We start from the raw sequence: 20685 nt of genomic DNA, 5'->3' as shown, positions 1-20685 counted from the left end.
CCGCCTAATATGCCCAAGGTCACCACACTTGAAACACTTCACATCATTATTCCTAGAAGCGTTCCTGGACCGAGACCTGCCATGCTTCGATCCATCCTCCCTGTTAAACGATCGACCTCTCCCATCTCGAGCAACTGCAATTGTACCCGTGCTGTCGCTCCGTATCCCAACCTTGTCCTTCTTCCTCGCATCAAAGGACAATAAAGCTTGTCTGTGCTTGCTCCATCGTGATGGTTTCTTTCCCGCACAGAATAGTATCCACATAAGTCTCATATGTGTCCGGGAGAGAATTGAGGAGTAATAACGCCTTATCTTCCTCCTCAAGCTTTACTTCGATCTTCTTCAACTCGTCTAACAGTCCATTGAACAAATTCACATGTCCAATTAAATTTTCATCCTCGTCCATCCTCAACCGATATAACCGCCGCTTCAAAAGCAACTTGTTGGTCAAACTCTTCGCCATGTAGAGCTTCTCCAACTTTTCCCATATCACCGATTGAGAGTCGTCATCAAGAACACAATTGATGACTGAATCCGAGATGCACAACCTAATAGTACTTGCACACTTGGTGCAAACCTCTTCCCAGTTGTCATCACTCATTTTCTCCGGCTTACCATCATCTCCTTTCAAGGCTCTAGCCAAGCCAAGATGAACCAGGAGATCTTTCATCCTTCTTTGCCAAAGGGTGAAACTACTTTTACCGTCAAATTTTGGTACTGCAAATTGAGACCCCATATTTGACATCCTTGCCAATTAAACCAGCCACCAGACCGAGCCTAGTGGCTCTGATACCACTGTTGGGAAATTAACGCCAATCTCCACGCGCAACGGAAGCAACCAATCGACAAGTAAACCGTAAAAGTAAATAAATGTAAGCAATAATAAGATGAGACGATATTTTAGGGTTAAACCCAGGGCAAAACCTTCCAAACCGGAAGTAAAACCCACTAGCCAAATCGACTAGAATCCACTATAATAATATAGTATCAGTACAACGTAACCGTTCCGAATTAATATCAATTCGAAACCCACAATAAAATAAGATAACAACCTCTAGCCCTCCAGTAATATTAGTCAATGCCACTAATATCACCCCTAGAGTAACCTCCTAAATTATTGTATTATAACACCCGTTATACTGCCTCTCACCATCAAACCCCGACTGTAATTTTATTTACTAGTCATCTTATTTGATTATAATTTGTGAGATATTTTTCCAAAGGAATTGCATCCTTTATATAGCTTGTGAAATGATGTTATAATTTAACACCATAAATCAACTCACACGTTATTCCCAAATGAATTTAAAACAATTCATAAGTTTGTGCACATTCTTACGCAAATGAACTCATATTCATTTAACTCTAACATGCTACATGTGCATTGTAACATTTAGCATTATACTTAATTTTGTAACTTGTGTTGGATTAATTTACCCAACAGTAATAAGTGGGAACCTCAATAATAAGGGGTGCATGTGAGAGAGTGACGCCGAAATTGGGCGGTGTCGCCCTATCATTATCCGCCGTGAATCTAATAACTAAAGAAATTTAGGCGTAGAAAAGGATCTTTTGTAATTCAGAGGAAACTGTGCTCAAGCTACAAATTAAACAGAGCTAAATTTATACAATATATGCATCTGCGAGGTAGCCAATAAACATGTTTACCGTCACACTCGGAACAATGCAGAGCTTCGTATACATTATACAGTATGCCAAACTCCGAGCAATTGCCAGGATATATTACAGGGCATTAACAAACCTATCTGCTTGCATACATTATACAGTAGTAGTTTTTACAGTAGACCGAGAATAAGCTGCAGGTTTAACCTGATAAATGTGGCTCTTATTGAGCTTCGACATTGGGTTGCAATTCAATGAGTGTTTCGCCAGTTCTTAGTCCTGCTGATAGAAGAAAGCTTATTAGCCAAATTAACACATAATTGACAAGGCAAAGCTCCTAAGATGAATACGATAGGAGTCATTGGGCAAAGCGAAGGCCATGGAAAGGGGTTTCACTAGGACTTCAACAAAAAGATAAACTGATCTGATAAATAAAGAATATAAAAAGGGCTTCTGAGTTTAGCAAGTATACCATGACCCATTGCCTCCACATAGCTTTCTCCTAGTAGGAGTAATGTAAAAAGGGCTTCTGAGTTTAGCAACTGATGCGGAAGTTAGAAATTGAATAATTTTCGGGACATGACATGTAGTGGACACTGTTATTCCAGAGTAAAAAAAATAGTAGCGCGTTTAAAATGATTTTTTATGAGTATTGTACTCCTGTGGCATTTGGCGTTTTCAATCACAGAAATTCTCAAAACAGTTAAAGGGGCACAGGGCTAATTCAGTTTTATTCAAACCATTTAGCAAATAAGTATCACTCACCTGAAGACACATAGGTTGGCAAGCTGACATACTTTGGGCAAGATGATGTTGAAAAATCTACCTTGTTTACATTTCCACTGGTAACTGCGCAATCTCGAGGCTGTAGTGACATCAAACATATAATTTAGATTTGCAGGATATATGTTCAAGTTCAACACTATAAAATTGTTTGTCCAGCAGAGAAAAAAAAGGGACGGAATGAAGGTATGAAACTATGACTTAAGCTATACAACAATCTTAAACACAAGAGAGACTAGAAAATTGGAATCGGAGTTCTAAATAAATTTATGCTATTGGAGTCTGTTTTCCAGAGGAAACTAAGGTTTACTGCAAATGACCTTCAAGATTTTCACACAAAGAGTTCAATACAAGACCCAGCAGAGGGCAACAAAGAAAATTATTGTCTCCTCTCTAACCTTGAAATCCTTATAGAAGCACACACGAATTTCCTGAATGGCACCGCCAGAGCAAACTATCAAAGGCGATGCGTGGAAAGCATTTTCAATAGCAGTTATGACGCCGCCGAGAGGATACTTTTCAGAGTTTGAAGGTGTATATCCAGCTTCACTCAGTACCTTCTGCAATTGTGCATTGAATTCCACTTGTAACTAAATGAAGTAATAGGGATATAACTGATAATAAAAACTATCTAACACAGTGGAAGGAATGATTGAGCAAATTTTCAACAAGTATAAAAGAAGTTGCGAGTATAAGTTAGCAATTCACAGTTAGCACACTTACTGTCACATTATATTGGAAGTAGATGTTGAGTGTTATGAGGAAGTAATTATACTCGTCTCCAGACACTGAAGCAGAGCAGGTACCATGCTTCTCTGAAAGATTTAACATAAAAGGTGAAGCATGATAGCAATGGATGTTTTACACATATATGCAGTTTCAAGATGAGATGCCAAGATGATACATGCATGCAGGGCCGTCCCTGTGACTTTGGGGGTCCTGTGCGAACTTTAAAAATGAGGCCCTTGCTAAAATTTTGCACGGGGGTTATAAGCTAATTTTTCCTATTTTAGAAAAAAAAAAAAAGTAATGTGATTGTGTACTTTAAGGTTACATTATTTTTACTGTTGCCAAAAAAAATCCCTCAAACTATATGCAAAAGTAAATATTTCATATCACAGTATACTGCATACTTTTTTTTCCGAGTAAAACCATCAACCAATTAAAACGTTCAATTGATAAAATGAGAATAATTGTGTTCATGGAGATGGGACTTGGGAGTATAAGTAGGTGAAGATCGTGGGTTTTAAAGTACACAAAATCTCATTTGTGACGGCGATATCCGTCACAAGCTTGTGATCCTGGTCCACCAGTAATAAAAATTAAAAAAATTGCTGCCAAAATGAATCGACCCAGGAAGTGCCGCTCAATTTGTAACAACTCTACCACCTGCACTACATTTTCACATTGATTCTTTGCCATATATGTATAATATACTCCCTCTGTCGGGGTCAATTGTTGTCGTTTTCCATATTAGGGTGTCTCAGTGAGGAGTTGTCCTTTCTATTTTAAGAATGAACTTGATGAACAATTTGATCATTCACACTTAATTTGCTCCACTTGTCATTTGGTAATTGGCTCCTTCCACTTTTCTTGATTTTTATGCAAAAACCAAAGAACAACAATTGACCGAGACGGAAGGAGTATATATTAGTAACTCAAAATTTTAGGGCCCCAAAAAAACCGGGACCCTGTGCAACTACACGGGTTGCACAGGACCAGGGACGGCCCTGCATGCATGATTGGCATGCTATATCATGAAAATGAAATCCACAACCGTGATGCTCTTGGTAAACAGCCTCTGGGTCATCTGCCATTTGAGACGTGATTTTGTCATATGTCAAATTGTCAATGTGTATCCCACTGATTAGACGTGTTTTGTATGGTGTAATAAGGTATACTTTATGCTCATTTGGTTGCTTGGAAGTAGGGATGGCAGTGGGTCGGGGACCCGACCCAAACCCTAATGGGTCGGGTCGGGTATGGGTCTGATTTTTTCAGACCCAATGGGTATGAGCTGGGTATGGGTCTTAAGAAAATATTCCGGGTCCGGGTCCAAATCTAAGTTATGAGGCTCATACCCGACACTTAGACCCTTTATTAAAAAAAATCAAAATCACAACTTTTCTAAATTCATACTGACATACCGTAGAAACCAAAGCAACTAAAATCTCCCTCTTCCCTCATCCCATAAAGTGATAAAACCCAACCAAACTCTTCTGACAATACCACCACTCTACCACTAACACAAGGAAACCACCACCACATCACTGATACGCGACTGACAACCACCTCTCTAATAGGCGGCGGCCGACAACCACCATTGACGGCCGCCAGCGACAGTCGGATGGAGAGACTATCAAGTACAGTATTGATTTTAGGGTTCCAAGTTTGATTCTTTCACATGTATTTGGAGGTAAAATTAATTTAGGTCTTCTTTGTGTTTCTTAATCTCTTTGGTATGTATATTGTATTTGGTAGTGTACAATAGAGATTAATAAACTCATAATGTTAAAGTAGTATGAATTTTTTTTTTTAATATTATAGACCCCATAACTATTAATCCTGTTATCAAAGTGGCTGAAACTTGGACCCGCGGGTAGACCCAGACCCAACCCTTACCCAGAAGGTCCGGGTATGGGTCCTCAAATTTTAGACCCTTGCGGGTCTGGGTCGGGTACGGGTTCAAACGGAAAATCTCAGGTCCGGGTGGACCCGACCCAGACCCTACCCATTGCCATCCCTACTTGGAAGGGGTGTTTGAGAGCTTTATTGCATACCTTGTCTTTGACGGTGTTTAGCTTGAGTTATGTGTTATTTTGAGAAAATAGGTAACATGTGTTGGGCTAGTGGAATAAGGATGAGGTTTTGATGTTTAAATGGGCTAAGGAGTGCATTAGGAGTTATTTATGATGAGGGTCAAAGCCCAACTTTGCGGGTCAAGCCACGAAGTCAAGATTGAAGTCAAAGCGCGAGGAAAAGAGTAGCCGCAATGTGCGGCATCAAGCGGCCAGATTAGTCCACGAATAGCAACACCCCCCCCCCCCCCCCCCACTAAACATCACATTGTCCTCAATATGCCAACTATTCAAATTACCCAATCAAACCATAAAAATGGCTGAAGGCACAAAACAAGAAGGACTAGAGGTTATGTTTAATGGGTTGCAAGATCTAAACTAATATGCAAAACAATGAAAAACTTACTCAACTTGCTAGCCTCCCTAAGCTAGCATGAATTCGGGGGATTTCTTCATCAATCAACTACCACTTGATTCACCTTGGTGGCCACTTCCACTTGAATCATCCTCTTGAAGAGGAGTGACATACTCACCAATATCTTGGTCACTACCAAGACCATCACCATAGCTACTAATCCCACCATAGCCACCATATCCACCATAGCCTCTTTGTAATGCCTCAACACCATAATCTGAACCACAAAAATCCGGACCGGGTTCATATGTAGCAAATGTACCTGCATCATTGTTAAGAGGGGGAGGGGGAATAGGGGAAGGAGGTGGAAATCCACCCGGAGGATAAGTATAGAATGAAGGGTGTGGCCCCTCGGGTTGGATAACTCTTTGCCTAGCAAAATGATCATAAATAGGATGCAATGCAAGTCGTCGGTCATCACGAATTTGATTAACATTTAAGTTCATTTCCCGCATCATATTCATCATTTCTATGCTAGAGGGTGACTCAATGCTAGAGGTGGAGTGACGTGCTTGAGAGGGTTGACCTCCCGTACGCCTCTCAACGGTGGTAGGTGTCTCACCTCTTAGGTCTAAATGGTAGGTAGGTCTAGTAAAGGGGCCACTTCCACGATGAGGCTTACGGTGAACCAAAGCCTTAATTTCTTTCTTTTCCTCGGGTAGACGAATGGATTCTTGGCTACCTATTTTCCAAATCATGTTAGGATAAGCATCTTTAAACCAATTACAAGAAAGAAAATATTCATAATCAAGCCCAACTCCATTTTCCCTAGACTCAAGCAATGGTCTCAAAGTGGTATTCTCTTGGTTAAACCTACGCAAATGGTGAGCAATTTTAGTGACCAAACCTCCTAAGACAATGCAACTATTCTTGACATTACATTGTTTGGTCAAGTGGACCGCAAAGTGGTAGGGGATATTGATTCCCCATTTCTCATCACCATTAACATTCAAGAAAGCACCCAAAATCTCTACTTCAATCTTCCTCACCGAGTGAGGTTCATTTCTCCCAAAAAAAGGTCCATCTCATAAACCTTTGCCAAATCCTTATGTCGGGGTAATGAATAAATTGATGAGGGGTATGATCCCAACCCGGAAAGGGCAAGTGAGAAATGGCATTCCAAGTCAAAACGGGGTTATAATCATCGGGTGATTCGGTGGGTAAGTCCTTGTGAGGCAATTGAAAGATAGCGGCAAAGTCCGCTAAGTCCAACTTATGGTCTTCATTAAACAAGCGAAAGGTAACAAAAATAACAACACCGGGTTTCATAGACCTATGAAACTCGAAAGAGCTCAAGAACTCAAGGGTGAGTTCGGGGAAGGTCTTATAATTCATTGTAGCTACTCGTCAGCCTCCTCGTGCCGGTGGAGGACGTGCCAGACGAGGAGGCTGACGAGTAGCTACTGGTCTACTCACTTCCCCAGTTTACTGGCTGGTTGGTTTGGGGAAGTTCGTGTTTTGTATTTTTATTCTCGCTCCTTTATTTCTTTTGTCTCCTTTTTATTTTATTGTTTTCATTCCTTATCGGTTGTATATTCCCGTTCCCCTGTATATATCTGCTGGTGTATGCTTGAGGACAACGAGGGCGTTGTCCGTTTTGGTTTGGGGAGGGTAATGCATCCTTTTGAGTCCTTCCCCAAACACAATGAATTATAAGACCTTCCCCGAACTCACCCTTGAGTTCTTGAGCTCTTTCGAGTTTCATAGGTCTAGGAAACCCGGTGTTGTTTTTGTTACCTTTCGCTTGTTTAATGAAGACCATAAGTTGGACTTAGCGGACTTTGCCGCTATCTTTCAATTGCCTCACAAGGACTTACCCACCGAATCACCCGATGATTATAACCCCGTTTTGACTTGGAATGCCATTTCTCACTTGCCCTTTCCGGGTTGGGATCATACCCCTCATCAATTTATTCATTACCCCGACATAAGGATTTGGCAAAGGTTTATGGGATGGACCTTTTTTGGGAGAAATGAACCTCACTCGGTGAGGAAGATTGAAGTAGAGATTTTGGGTGCTTTCTTGAATGTTAATGGTGATGAGAAATGGGGAATCAATATCCCCTACCACTTTGCGGTCCACTTGACCAAACAATGTAATGTCAAGAATAGTTGCATTGTCTTAGGAGGTTTGGTCACTAAAATTGCTCACCATTTGTGTAGGTTTAACCAAGAGAATACCACTTTGAGACCATTGCTTAAGTCTAGGGAAAAGGGAGTTGGGCTTGATTATGAATATTTTCTTTCTTGTAATTGGTTTAAGGATGCTTATCCTAACATGATTTGGAAAATAGGTAGCCAAGAATCCATTCGTCTACCCGAGGAAAAGAAAGAAATTAAGGCTTTGGTTCACCGTAAGCCTCATCGTGGAAGTGGCCCCTTTACTAGACCTACCTACCATTTAGACCTAAGAGGTGAGACACCTACCACCGTTGAGAGGCGTACGGGAGGTCAACCCTCTCAAGCACGTCACTCCACCTCTAGCATTGAGTCACTCTCTAGCATAGAAATGATGAATATGATGCGGGAAATGAACTTAAATGTTAATCAAATTCGTGATGATCAACGACTTGAATTGCATCCTATTTATGATCATTTTGCTAGGCAAGGAGTTATCCAACCCGAGGGGCCACACCCTTCATTCTATACTTATCCTCCGGGTGGATTTCCACCTCCTTCCCCTATTCCCCCTCCCCCTCCTAACAATGATGCAGGTACATTTGCTACATATGAACCCGGTCCGGATTTTTGTGGTTCAGATTATGGTGTTAAGGCATTACAAGGAGGCTATGGTGGATATGGAGGCTATGGTGGGTATGGTGGGATTAGTAGCTATGGTGATGGTCTTGGTAGTGGCCAAGATATTGGTGAGTATGTCACTCCTCTTCAAGAGGATGATTCAAGTGGAAGTGGACACCAAGGTGAATCAAGTGGTAGTGGTAAGAAGAAGAAGAAAGGGAGGAAGGGGTTCAATTTTTGGCCCTTTTCATAGTTGATTGATGAAGAAATCCCCCGAATTCATGCTAGCTTGGGGAGGCTAGCAAGTTGAGTAAGTTTTTCATTGTTTTGCATATTAGTTTAGATCTTGCAACCCATTAAACATAACCTCTAGTCCTTCTTGTTTTGTGCTTTGAGCCATTTTTATGGTTTGATTGGGTAATTTGAATAGTTGGCACATTGAGGACAATGTGATGTTTAGCTTGGGGGGTGGGGGGATTGCATTTGCATATAGTGTAGTTTGCATGTAGTGTAGAAATTTTGAAAATTTTTGAGAGAAATTTTTGCTTTGTGCTTGCTTGTAGCCTACTTTCCTCTTTGCTTATCCTAATAATGGCTTGTTGCTAATGATTTATTCTTTAATGATGGAATATTAGCTACTTGGGAATGTCTTGACATAGTAGGTGGGAGATGGAGAATGAACCGAATAGGCTTGATCTTGACTAGTGGCAAGCTACAAAATGGTAAGGTAGAGCCTCTTTTTGACCGATGCATCCATATCCGGTCTCTCTTAGGTGAGTGTAGGTGTCTCCTTATAATGTGTGTTTCATCAAAACGTACATGCATGGTTCTCATGTCATCTCTTGGTAAGCATGCATTCATTTGTTATAGCATTTTGGAGCCATTCACATGATATTTTAGCCTTTTTGACCCATTCACAAAATTTATCCCTAGCTACATCATTGAAATTGTCTACCCTTGTTGAGCTAGTAGCTTAGTTGGATAATGTTTGGGTGCTCATTGGGATATGGTTTATTGTTTGAAGTCATGTGAGCTTAGTCTTAATGCTCAAAAAAAAAAATGGAAAAAGTTGAAAAAATGAGGATGAAAAAATGAAGAAAGAAAAAGAAAAGAAAAAGCATGAAAAAAAAGAAGAAGTATGCATTGAAAAGAAAAAAAAAGAGAAGAAAGAATGTGAGAAATTCTCATGCATTATTCATATTATTTTGGAGAATTTTCTTATGGTTTGAATTGCAAAATTGGGTTAGAATTGGGATTGAGCATCCTTGCATTTTGGTAGTTGCTAGCTTGACTTAGCTCCACATTACCATAATTCTTTTGTTCCCCTTTCTTACCCATGTTTATTTGTCCTCTTCCTACCCATTTGGCTTCTTTATCATGCTTACATTTGATTATCTTTGCTTGCTAGTTTTGACATGTTTACCATATTAGATTGCGGGCACATTGTTATAAGTTGAGGATAGTTGAGTGTGCATTCACAGAATTGTCCTTTCACATATAAAAGAGTTTGAGTGTCCCGTGAGAGTCCATAAGTCAAAAGATCATGCAAGAGCTTAAAGGTTCATTCAAAGTTTTCCATGCTACGCCGTCGTGTAAATCTCATCCATGTTTTGCTTTATTCCTTGCCCACGTTGTTTCGGGTTTTTAATCATTATGCTTAGCTTAATTGGGACATGCTGCCCTTAGGACTTGAGGATCCAGTCACCTTAGATAATCTATGCTTGATGAACATACCTTATATGATACATGTGAATTGGATCCTACCTGACTATACATAGAAGATCTCCAGGCGACTTTTGTGACGCTTCCTTGCTCCACTTTACCCCCACTTTTCTCTCTTCCTCAGGCCCCACGTGGTGCTTCTCGACCACTGGTACCCTCTTACCACTTGCATTACACTATCCGAGGGCATCCATTGTGGTCGAGGCCGACTTCCCACACTGCTAGGGAAGTGGGTCAGTCTTCTAGGGCTCCGCTCCACATGTTTCTCGCACTGCACCCACTTCTGAGATTGAGACTAGACCTCAGCCGCTATATCCGGCTCACTATATTCGACCCCCTCCTTTTGCGCCCCATTTGGTCATGGGACCGGGGGCACGTGATTACCTTTTACTTGACATGTGCAGGCGTACAACGAGGACAACGAGGATAGAGAAGGATGGAGGAGTTGTACGACCACTAAGCCCGTTCCGGACGGTTGCCACCAGACCCATCCGTCTTACTACCGATACCCAGAGGGCGGGTACCAGGCGCTGCACGCTGATACAGATGAGGAGGACACAACTGAGGTGGAGGAGCGGTACCGAGCTGGGCTTGCTTCACGCTCCCGTGAGAGGGAGGAGGACGACGCCCGACTACCTCGCCGCGATGACTAGTAGTCGCTTGTTACGACCTTTCCTTGTTGGCCGGTTTGGGGAGGTCTTTTGCATCCTATCTTGTGAGTTTTCATTTCTCTTTCTGCTTTACTTTACTTATTTTCCATATCGTTTCTGTGTATCTGTTGGAAAAGTAACCCCAACATTGATATATCTTAAGTTATTCTATTGAGCATTAAGAGTCATAAGTTGTTTTATGTTACTAGTATTTACACCTTTAATGTTAGATGTTATAAGATGTAAATAGTAGGAGTTAGTAGTTAGGTATTAAGACTCTTAATGTTACTAGATAAGTTAGGACTTAGGACCTTATATAAATAAGGGTTTTAGTCATTGTTGAAAAAAAGAGTGTGTGCTTAATATCCCGAGTTAAGCATAGATTGAAATCTTAGCGAGTAGCTAAGTGTTGGAAGATTGAGATTGTATTATTGTTAAGGTTTAAGAATAATAATACAAGTTGGGTTGTGGTTAAGTCCATAACAAAAATATTGTGTCTTTACCTTTTATATTATTTGTACCAAAAACCCCAACAAGTGGTATCAGAGCTACGGCTCGATGGAGAAAAGTTTTGGTACAAAGTTTGAGATGGAGTTGTTTAATGGCAAAAACAATTTCTCGTTATGGCAAAGCATGATAAAGGATGTTCTCATACAACACGGGTTGTATGCGACGCTTGAAGATAAAAGGCCCGATGATGTTCAAGTTCTCAAATGGGAGGACATGAAGTTGCGCGCGGTTAGTACAATCCGTTTAGCCCTTGCACCAGAAATCAAGTATAGTGTGTTAGAGGAGACAAATCCTAAGGAGTTGTGGACCAAGTTATGTAGCATTTATAATGCGAAGTCCTTGGCTAACAAACTATTTTTGAAGAAAGATCTTTTCGAGCTCGAGATGGTAGATGACGGCGATTTGAGGGACCATCTAAACAAGTTTAATGGCTTGATCACCCAATTGGCGAGTTTGGATGAGACATTCAAAGAAGAAGATAAGGCAATAATGTTGTTGGCGTCTCTTCCCAAAAAGTATAACACGGTTATTACTAGTTTACTTGTAGGGAAGACAACATTGGCCTTAGATGAGACCGTTGTAGTTTTGCTTGAGTCCGAAAAGTTGATGAAGCAAGGAGGTGGTGGTTCTTCAAGTGATGGAGGAGCTTTTGTGGGTGAATATCGCGGCAAGAAGAAGGGCGGTTGGAAAAAGCACAATCCTAATATCAAGTGCTTCTACTGCGATGAATTAGGCCATATACAAACTGTATGTCCTAAGGCAAAAGAAGATTTGAAAGAGTTGAAAAAGACTCGTGCTAGTGGGGTTGCAGCTATGGCAGAAGTTGATGATGGTGAGCTCTTAATGGTTCATGGTGAAAAGGAACCTAGTGAGAGTTGGGTATTAGATTCGGGAACTTCCTATCACATATGTGGGAGAAAATATTGGTTTTCTTCTTATGAAGAATGTGAAGGGAAGGTGGTTAGTTTGCCAAATGGTGATAAGGCAAAGATTGAAGGGATTGGTGAAGTTAAGGTGAGACTTCATGATGGCCAAGTTAGAAGGTTTGGTGATGTTAGATATATACCAAACATTAGTAGAAATTTAATCTCATTAGGTAGATTAGATTCTAAGGGTTGTACCATTCATGTTAAGAGTGGTGTTTTGGAGGTCACTAAAAAGGGTAAGGTGATTCTCAAAGGTAGAAAAGGTAAAACTAACTTATTCACATTTGATGGAAGATGTGTTGAAGATGGGTTAGTTCAAGGGGAGACACTCTCAAGTGAAGGGGAAGTGCTTCCAAGTAAAGGTTGTCGCTCCGCTCGATGATTGACAAGTCCAAAGTAATGTTGGGCTTAAGGGGAGGTTTGTTGGAAAAGTAACCCCAACATTGATATATCTTAAGTTATTCTATTGAGCATTAAGAGTCATAAGTTGTTTTATGTTACTAGTATTTACACCTTTAATGTTAGATGTTATAAGATGTAAATAGTAGGAGTTAGTAGTTAGGTATTAAGACTCTTAATGTTACTAGATAAGTTAGGACTTAGGACCTTATATAAATAAGGGTTTTAGTCATTGTTGAAAAAAAGAGTGTGTGCTTAATATCCCGAGTTAAGCATAGATTGAAATCTTAGCGAGTAGCTAAGTGTTGGAAGATTGAGATTGTATTATTGTTAAGGTTTAAGAATAATAATACAAGTTGGGTTGTGGTTAAGTCCATAACAAAAATATTGTGTCTTTACCTTTTATATTATTTGTACCAAAAACCCCAACAGTATCCCTTTTCCATATATTTTGATGTTGTTGGTTGTTTGCTGATCACAATGAGGGCATTGTGTGATTTGGTTTGGGGAGGGTATGCATTTGTCTGTTTGCATCCATTTGCATTTTTATTGCATTTCTGTTAACATATTTCTTGCATTTCCATATGCATTGTTCTTTCTTTTCCATTTTAAAAAAGAAAAAATTTGAAAAATTTGAGAAATATACAAAAACATGTTTTCTTTTGCATATTAGGTCAAGTCGGAACGGTTGAATAACAATGATGAAACCCCGTATGTGCTTTTATTATAGCCCAAGCCTTGCATAGCCAATGCCTTTCTTGTAAAATCGTTGCATAATCTACGAGTTTTTGATTAATTTCTACTGAACGAATAGACTTGACTTAATATCGGCAACCTACTCAAATTTTCTAAGGTATAGAGCTTAATAAACTGATGACATTCATGATAAGTTTCATTCTAAGATGAGAGTAGTACTCCTTATAAGACATGTACCATCAAATTGCATAAGCATGACATTTGTCTCTTAATATTTGTATGCATCCGGTTTGTGGTAGGTGACACATGTGGAGAGGCAAATCCTTTTTCTCATCTTTTACCCTTGAACTTCACTAGCCAAATTGACTTATTTTGACCCATATATTAACTACAATCCTAAATTTAGCCAACCCTAGTCAAGCTAGTTTAGTTGTTAATTATGGGTACATGTTTGATTGTCGATTTTGTATTCCTTTATTATTATTAGAAAGGGGTGTGAAATGAAAATGATGAAAAAGAAAAGAAAAGAAAAAAAAGTTGAAAAAATCAGTAGAAAAAAAAATATGAAATTCGAAAAAAAAAAAAAAAAAAAGGAGAGGGACAACCAGAGACCGAGCTACCTTATCTCTTTCTCCCGAGGGATATCAATTACAAATTCCGCAAAATATTGGTTATTCCTCCGTATCAACAACCACCTCCCTAGAGCTACGTACTTATCCCTCCATACCCTCACCCTACCAACACCCCGACCCCGCAATTCGACCTAATAATAACTATGTTGCGGGATGTTGAATAACATTTGGGGATGCATGAGGACCGGGTCAACAATTACTACGCCCAATACCCTCCGTACTACTTCATGGCCAACCAAGGGTAACTGGCCCCAATGGGCTTCTTCCTTCATGGGCGCAACTCGCGTTGTTCCCTAATCAAGGTAACCAATGAGGAGGTGGTGAGCCTCAAAATATGGAGGAGGATGTGGGGGATGAGGAGATAATGAAGAAAAAGAGGGGGAAGAACACAAAGAAGAAAACAATAAAGGCCTATACTCTGTAAATTGGTCACATAACTAGTCGTTGCCTTGAAGAATAAGAGGAAGAGCACAGAGGACAAAGAAGAAGATAACGAAGGCCTATATTCTGTAAATTGGTCACAGAACTAGTCATTGCCCCCACACAATGAGTAGTTCTAAATTTTTTTTTTTTTTTAAAAAAAAAAAAAGAATACTCCGGAAATGATAACTTGAGCCCATTTTGGGTAAATAGTTTGAAACCCGCTTTATTTTGTTAAATAGTTTGGGTTTCAACCCCATTTAATGAAAAAAATTCTAAGTTAAATCTATATTAGAGAGAGTTAACTTCATGCAAATCAAAAGTGCAATAATCCCTCTTGTACAAGACATTTAGATTACACTACTCTGATATAAAAGTTGTGTGACTGTAAATCCTCCCATCCAAAATTTCTTATAAGCAAGTAGGTGTATGCAACGATTAATGAGCAATAAGACACAGAAAAATGTCAAACAAATAGCTGAAGATGCTTACCCCACTGTGATGTAAATAATGCACCCAGCCACAGCAAGAAAACAAAAGAGAGCCATTGTTACAAGTCACATACAACCACCATGAGAAAGATATAAGCAACTCAAAATTAAACGAAAAGCCAATCACCTCATGCGCGTAAAATGATCCTTTATGTCCATGGCATGTTGAGGTAGAACCACAGAAAAGAGTTGGCCAATAGTCATCAAGTGCTTTCTGCAGTGTTGAGATCTAGAGCCAGAAAACAGTTAATAATATATGTATCTACTCATAAATGCGTATCTAAATGGATCATAAATTTACAAGCATCAAAGCTGCGGGAATATCTCAGAAATGAGAGAGCAATCCTAATATGTGCATGTTCCCAAATAAAATCCTAATGGCATCATCCTGAACAATGAAAATGCTGGTATCGGCACCAAGGCCAGGTACCATAAATTCTTGAATTGCAGTAACAATTCCAAAAATATTCCCTCCCCATGAGCATTCTTGGTTAGTGGAATAAAAGAACCAGACAATCAAGATAAAAACACGAAAGAAAAATTACATTTTCCATTTCTGATCCAACATATTAACTATTTTCACAAAATAGGGATGATTTAAATGCTAATTTAGCTGTATCTGCTTTTGTATATTGTGCAATAGAAATAGTTGTCACATTTTCTCATCAAGCGCCATTAGGAGAAGCCTTTTTGTGGTAATAAAGATAGGTAAATTACTCCACCAAGCAAGAGCATTTGTAGATACATGAGTTTAGTGTTGTTGATGTAAAATTGAACGTTCTATTAGGCACAACTAGTATAGTACGTCAAAACATTAGGACTTGAGAAAGGTGACAATTAAAGAACATAAAATTATTTTCTAAATTTAGTAAGCATAAGTATATGAAAATCATCCATAAACACCAAAAAAAAACAATTTACTCCAGCAAAAAAAAAACAATCAGACAGCTCCAAACAACGTGGGCAGTCAAATAACAATCGTCCGACACACTTAGTCGATGAAAATTAGGGGAGTTATGTGGACATCTAAACAAGAATCAGCTCTAAATGCCATATTTTTAGTTTATTCTTGAAGTTACAGCTATCAACAGTTCAACACCATAAGTTTTATAGCAAAATTTTGAAATTTCAAATCCAAATACTTATTGGTTTTGCCTCTTGTATAAGTTGCATCCAAGGAGTAGACTGGTTAAGAATAATCAGACAGGTTAGGAAAAGAGCATTGGCGAGCACAATAATCACAAGGGTCGAAGTCCAAGATGTAATACCTCTTTTTCGTCAAAATTGTTGTCTCCGCAACAGGAAGGCCAGCTTCCATCATTATAGTTACACCAAAGGCCATCTGCATTAAGTTAGAGAAATGAATATACATAAACAGAACATCATTCCAATGTCCAAAGGGGCAATAACTATCTAATTTTTTAAAATGTCACTTTACTAGTCATGGGTTAGGAATGTGTACAGTTTATATGGAAAAAAGCAAACCATTTACTTATGAAGATATTGCTTTGTATAATAGAATACTTACGAATGGTGAAATGTTGAGGTGGACCGGAACTAGAAAAAAAAAAGACAAAAAACAAGATGGTGAGTTTATGTTTCAATCTTCACGAAAAGAAAAATATAATATTTCCAACTCTATAAATACAATTCCCTATATGCCCAAATTGTGCACGCTTCGATTGAGGAATGTGAAAGACTGAGACTTCAAAAAAAAAAGACTGCTTTGAATACTCGCATTGTAAACTTCTGAGTTTTGACGACATTGATGACTCGAAAGCCCTTTTAATCGTCCATACAAGTTACAACTGAAAGAAGAATCCTTACACATTGATGATGCTGTATTGCCATCTATGTATGATGTCTATGTCAAGAAATTAATGAAACAGTCACCATTTTTCCTACCCTCTTTCACCTTTCCCAAGGGTAATAAAACATGTGAAAAGCGGCATATTTATATAATTCCCCAGCCAGCAAGTAAAATTTGATGCACACAAAATTGCTTCACAACATGCCTGAAATCCCTGAATGCATCAGTTAACATGTAATAAGTCAACTAGCAAATTATCTAATCATTCATACTAGTACAATTCATCTAAATAATGAACCACTAAATTCAATTCCGAAACAATGCATCAAGCTAAAATTTGCAAACGCTTCAAAAGTGAAACCACATAGCAGGTCAAAATATTCATTGATATTTGATGCTCACATAATCATTGCTCCACAAAGTGTCTTAATGCTCCAATTAACATGTACGGAGTATTAAGTCAACAACAACAACATCAGAGCCTTAATCCCAAAATGATTTGGGGTCGGCTGACATGAATCATCTTTTAGAACCGTCCCTTGGTGAACGCACACCTCAAAATGGCTCAAATAGCGGATTATTTAAACCCTCGTACTAGTACAACCACAAAATTAGACTCTGAAAATGATATAGTCAATCAAAATAACAAAAAGTTAAATCCTTAATGATCTAAACAATGCATCAAGCTATGATTTGCAAACACTTCAAAACACATAACTGATCAAAATAATCATGTAAATGCTCCAATTAACAACATCAACTCAACTATCAGACTATTTAATCCTTCAGACTAGTACAGTTCATCTGAGTAATGAACCAGAAAATTCGATTCCGAAAACAACATAACATGAAGTCGAAAATGATCCAAACAATGCATCAAGCTAAAATTTGAAGACACTTAAATACACATAACTGATCAAAATAATCACCTACATGTTTCAATTAACATGCATTAAAGTAAATTAGCAGATTATTTAATCCTTCAAAGTTCAAACTAGTACAAATGAACAATTCATCTGCATAATGATTAGTGAACCACAAAATTCGACTCCGAAAACGACATAATCAATCAAAACAACATATCGTGAAGACCATAATGATCCGAACAACGCATCAAGCTACAATTCGCAAACGCTTAAAAATACATGACAAATCAAAATAACAATCAAAATCAGCAAACCTAATTAGCACAAAAAAATCGAAGAATATTGAGCGAAAACGAATAATTAGGAGAAGAGAGAAGAAACCTTGAGCAACAAGCGTTGGATTTACAGCAGTGAAGAGTGTTAGTATTACGGCAGTTAGTAGGAGGCCATTGAAGAGCTAAGACGAAGTAATCGAAATCACGGTGGTTGCTGTTACGGAGTGATAGTCCGCCATTGTTAGCTACACTGAAGCTTGCGGAAGACCCGACTAGAAAAGAGACGATCAGAGGAGAAAGAACGGCAATGGCTATGAGTTTAGCCATTGCAATCGTTCGTTAAACCTGATCGTATCAGACGTCTGGGCCAAAAGAGTGCCAGGCTATTAAGTTTTGCATGCTAAATTTAGTAGATCTAGCCAGAACCGATAAGCCAGTAGACTTGACAAAATTGACCTGATTCGAATGGCTCATTTGAAATAACTCACACCTGATTTGAATGGCTGATTTGAAATAACTCGCACCTGAATTTAGGACCTAAATATAACCCGACATCCGAATTCACCCGACTCTATTCAATTTGACCTGGATTTGTGTTTATTATTATCGCAAACTTTATCAATATTCCCAATAACTTGAAAGCACCCTACTCAAAAATGATCTGAACTCGAATGACCGGTCCGAATTCTTGCAAACCCGAATAATTCGAACTGGCCCGTTTGACCCATTTGCCATGTCTAAATTATTAGCAAGCGGCATACTTGGTAGGAGAAGGATTAGTTTGGGTCGAGTTAGCAAGTATTTGGGTCGAATAACGTTAGTTGAAGTTAAGTTAGTAATTTAAGGATAATAATGGTTAACTAGGTTTAAACCCGTGAAATTCATGGGGCTGTTCTAATATGTTGTTATAAGGTATAAATGATTTCAAAATAATTAATAATTAATACTCCGTAGTTACTAAATAAGACTCATACTAAAGCAATTCTCACCCGTAAGTAAGTATTCGTTATTTCGTGTTTTTTAATCACGCGTAATGAGTAAGCACAAAAAAAAGCAAATCCTACGTTGTACACTTGTATTTTCTTGTTGATTTTATCTCTTATATCCCTTTTTCTTCGTTCATATACCCATGTGGTGTTAGAATGGATGTCGAATATTACACCTGCCATTATTGGTGGTTGTGGCCCGTTGGGATGGGGTTTGAGTTTATCGACGTCAATAATTAAACTAATTCATGAATTATTAATCGATCATCTATGGCGCTCTCCCCCTCTTAATCACTCTTCACAACCACACATTTTACGGCCAAAATTTCCGAGCGAATCATTGGACTTTGTCAACCCCGATCTACTTATGGGTCCTCAATCTTGTGTCTATTGTCATTGGTGGTTGTGTGGATTAGAGTTGATAGTTGCATGGACTATTCATCGCCAGTCGGCACTATTCACTGCCGGTATTCATCTATTGTCAAAGTTTGGGCATGGCGGTTGGGAATGTGTTTATGTGGTTCGTCGGGTGGATGGGTGTCTTGCGTGAATCATAAGTTGATGATGATCATTGACTGGTTTGTTCATGGGTAAGCAACAGTCGTTCATGCTCAATATGTTCGTGTTAGTCGGGGGTATGCAGTGGTGGTTATTGTCTATGCCTAATAATGGTGGCGGTGGTCTTCCAGAACTTAGTATTGGTTGCGGCGGTCGTCACCGATCGATGATCAGTAACGGTGATGGTGCACGGTCAACTTATGGTAGTCGTTATTGGTGGGTTAATATTTTACCCTTTACTTGAACTTTTGATATAGATGATTAGGAGAAAGTGACACATCATGTAAGCTAAAAAACAAATTTCAAACACGGTTAGAAAAGAATTTGTATAATTTTTTCAAACTTTAATAATAAAATAATTTCTAAAAGAACTTAATTTCTATAATTCGTTGAATATAAATAATGTAAACATTGAATATGGTTGAAATAGTAATAATAAAGATGTTTTTTTTTTTAAAAAAAAAAACGATATATAAACATGCGGTAGAAACTAATTTTGACCCGAACTCTGACCCTAAACCCGAACCGTGAGTCGACCCTATTTAATCGAACCCGTATTCTTACCCTACCTGTATGATCCGTCATCCAACTCGTTTGACAAGTCTAATAAGAAATTTAGATAACATATATAACCTCACTTAAATAGGAAAAAAAGTTATCGGGGAAAAAATATCACTCATAATTTAGAATACCATATTTTTTATTTAAATAATATTTTTTTACCATTATCCGTTAGTATTTTTTTTACCACATGATATTCATAGCCAATGGTTTACATCTTTAGCTTATCCAATCAAATATGTAATTATGTAAATAACATTAATAATTATGTAAATCAAGGGGGCAATAAAACCACAATAGGAAGGAATATTTTGTGATATCAGTATGCATTTTAAAAAGGAAGGATTGTATTGTGATATGATTCGTAATTTGGTATTCATTGTCAATAGTCAAGCAGTCAAATTTATTAGTGAATTATTAGTGAATCTAATGTTGACATATCATCTAAAAGGTTCTAATATCATGCCATGTCAGCAGAGATATTAGAAGATTAATATATGTATAGATAGATATAGATATGCCACAATTAGCATTTTGGTCGGACTAGATGGGGTCAGGTCAACATGGGTTGCAGATAGAATTCAAATCATATTTTCGGATGCAGTTCAGTAAGGGGTTGATTGTATCGTGCTACCAATCATAGCAGCAAGATGGCTCGCATGTGTTGAGCCATTGTGCACTACCCAAATTTCTAAAGGTTGTCATGGTCCACGTGTTGGTCTAGTGTGACTAAACAAACACGATTTAGCTCATTCCAAACGTTTACCTCATATAGTCATATCTAAAATGAATTAAACCAGACATTGTCCAAACAACGGAAGAGCG

The 20685-nt window shown here is 38.5% G+C and overlaps 1 protein-coding gene across 2 annotated transcripts; it reads right to left on the bottom strand.

Annotated features, from left to right (window-relative positions):
• Nucleotides 1–1550: 1550 nt before the first annotated feature.
• LOC141652979 (ribonuclease 2-like) lies at nucleotides 1551–18160 on the bottom strand. 2 transcript variants are annotated; one of them, XM_074460611.1, is made up of 8 exons: nucleotides 17862–18160; nucleotides 16333–16361; nucleotides 16073–16146; nucleotides 14932–15033; nucleotides 3130–3221; nucleotides 2805–2966; nucleotides 2389–2488; nucleotides 1551–1905 (listed from the first exon to the last, which is right to left on the bottom strand). In XM_074460611.1, exons 1-5 carry the CDS (start codon nucleotides 18080–18082, stop codon nucleotides 3162–3164), a joined length of 486 nt encoding a protein of 161 aa, XP_074316712.1. In that variant the 5' UTR covers nucleotides 18083–18160; the 3' UTR covers nucleotides 1551–1905; nucleotides 2389–2488; nucleotides 2805–2966; nucleotides 3130–3161. The 2 variants fall into 2 exon arrangements, with proteins under 2 accessions (XP_074316712.1, XP_074316711.1); XM_074460610.1 differs by having other exon boundaries at nucleotides 1551–1902.
• Between the last annotated feature and the right edge of the window lie 2525 nt (nucleotides 18161–20685).

Source organism: Silene latifolia, chromosome 4 (genome assembly GCF_048544455.1).
Source record: "Silene latifolia isolate original U9 population chromosome 4, ASM4854445v1, whole genome shotgun sequence".
Classification (NCBI taxonomy): Eukaryota; Viridiplantae; Streptophyta; class Magnoliopsida; order Caryophyllales; family Caryophyllaceae; genus Silene; species Silene latifolia.
The sequence above is the reverse complement of the archived record's forward strand: the minus strand, read 5'-3'. Positions and strand labels throughout refer to the sequence as shown.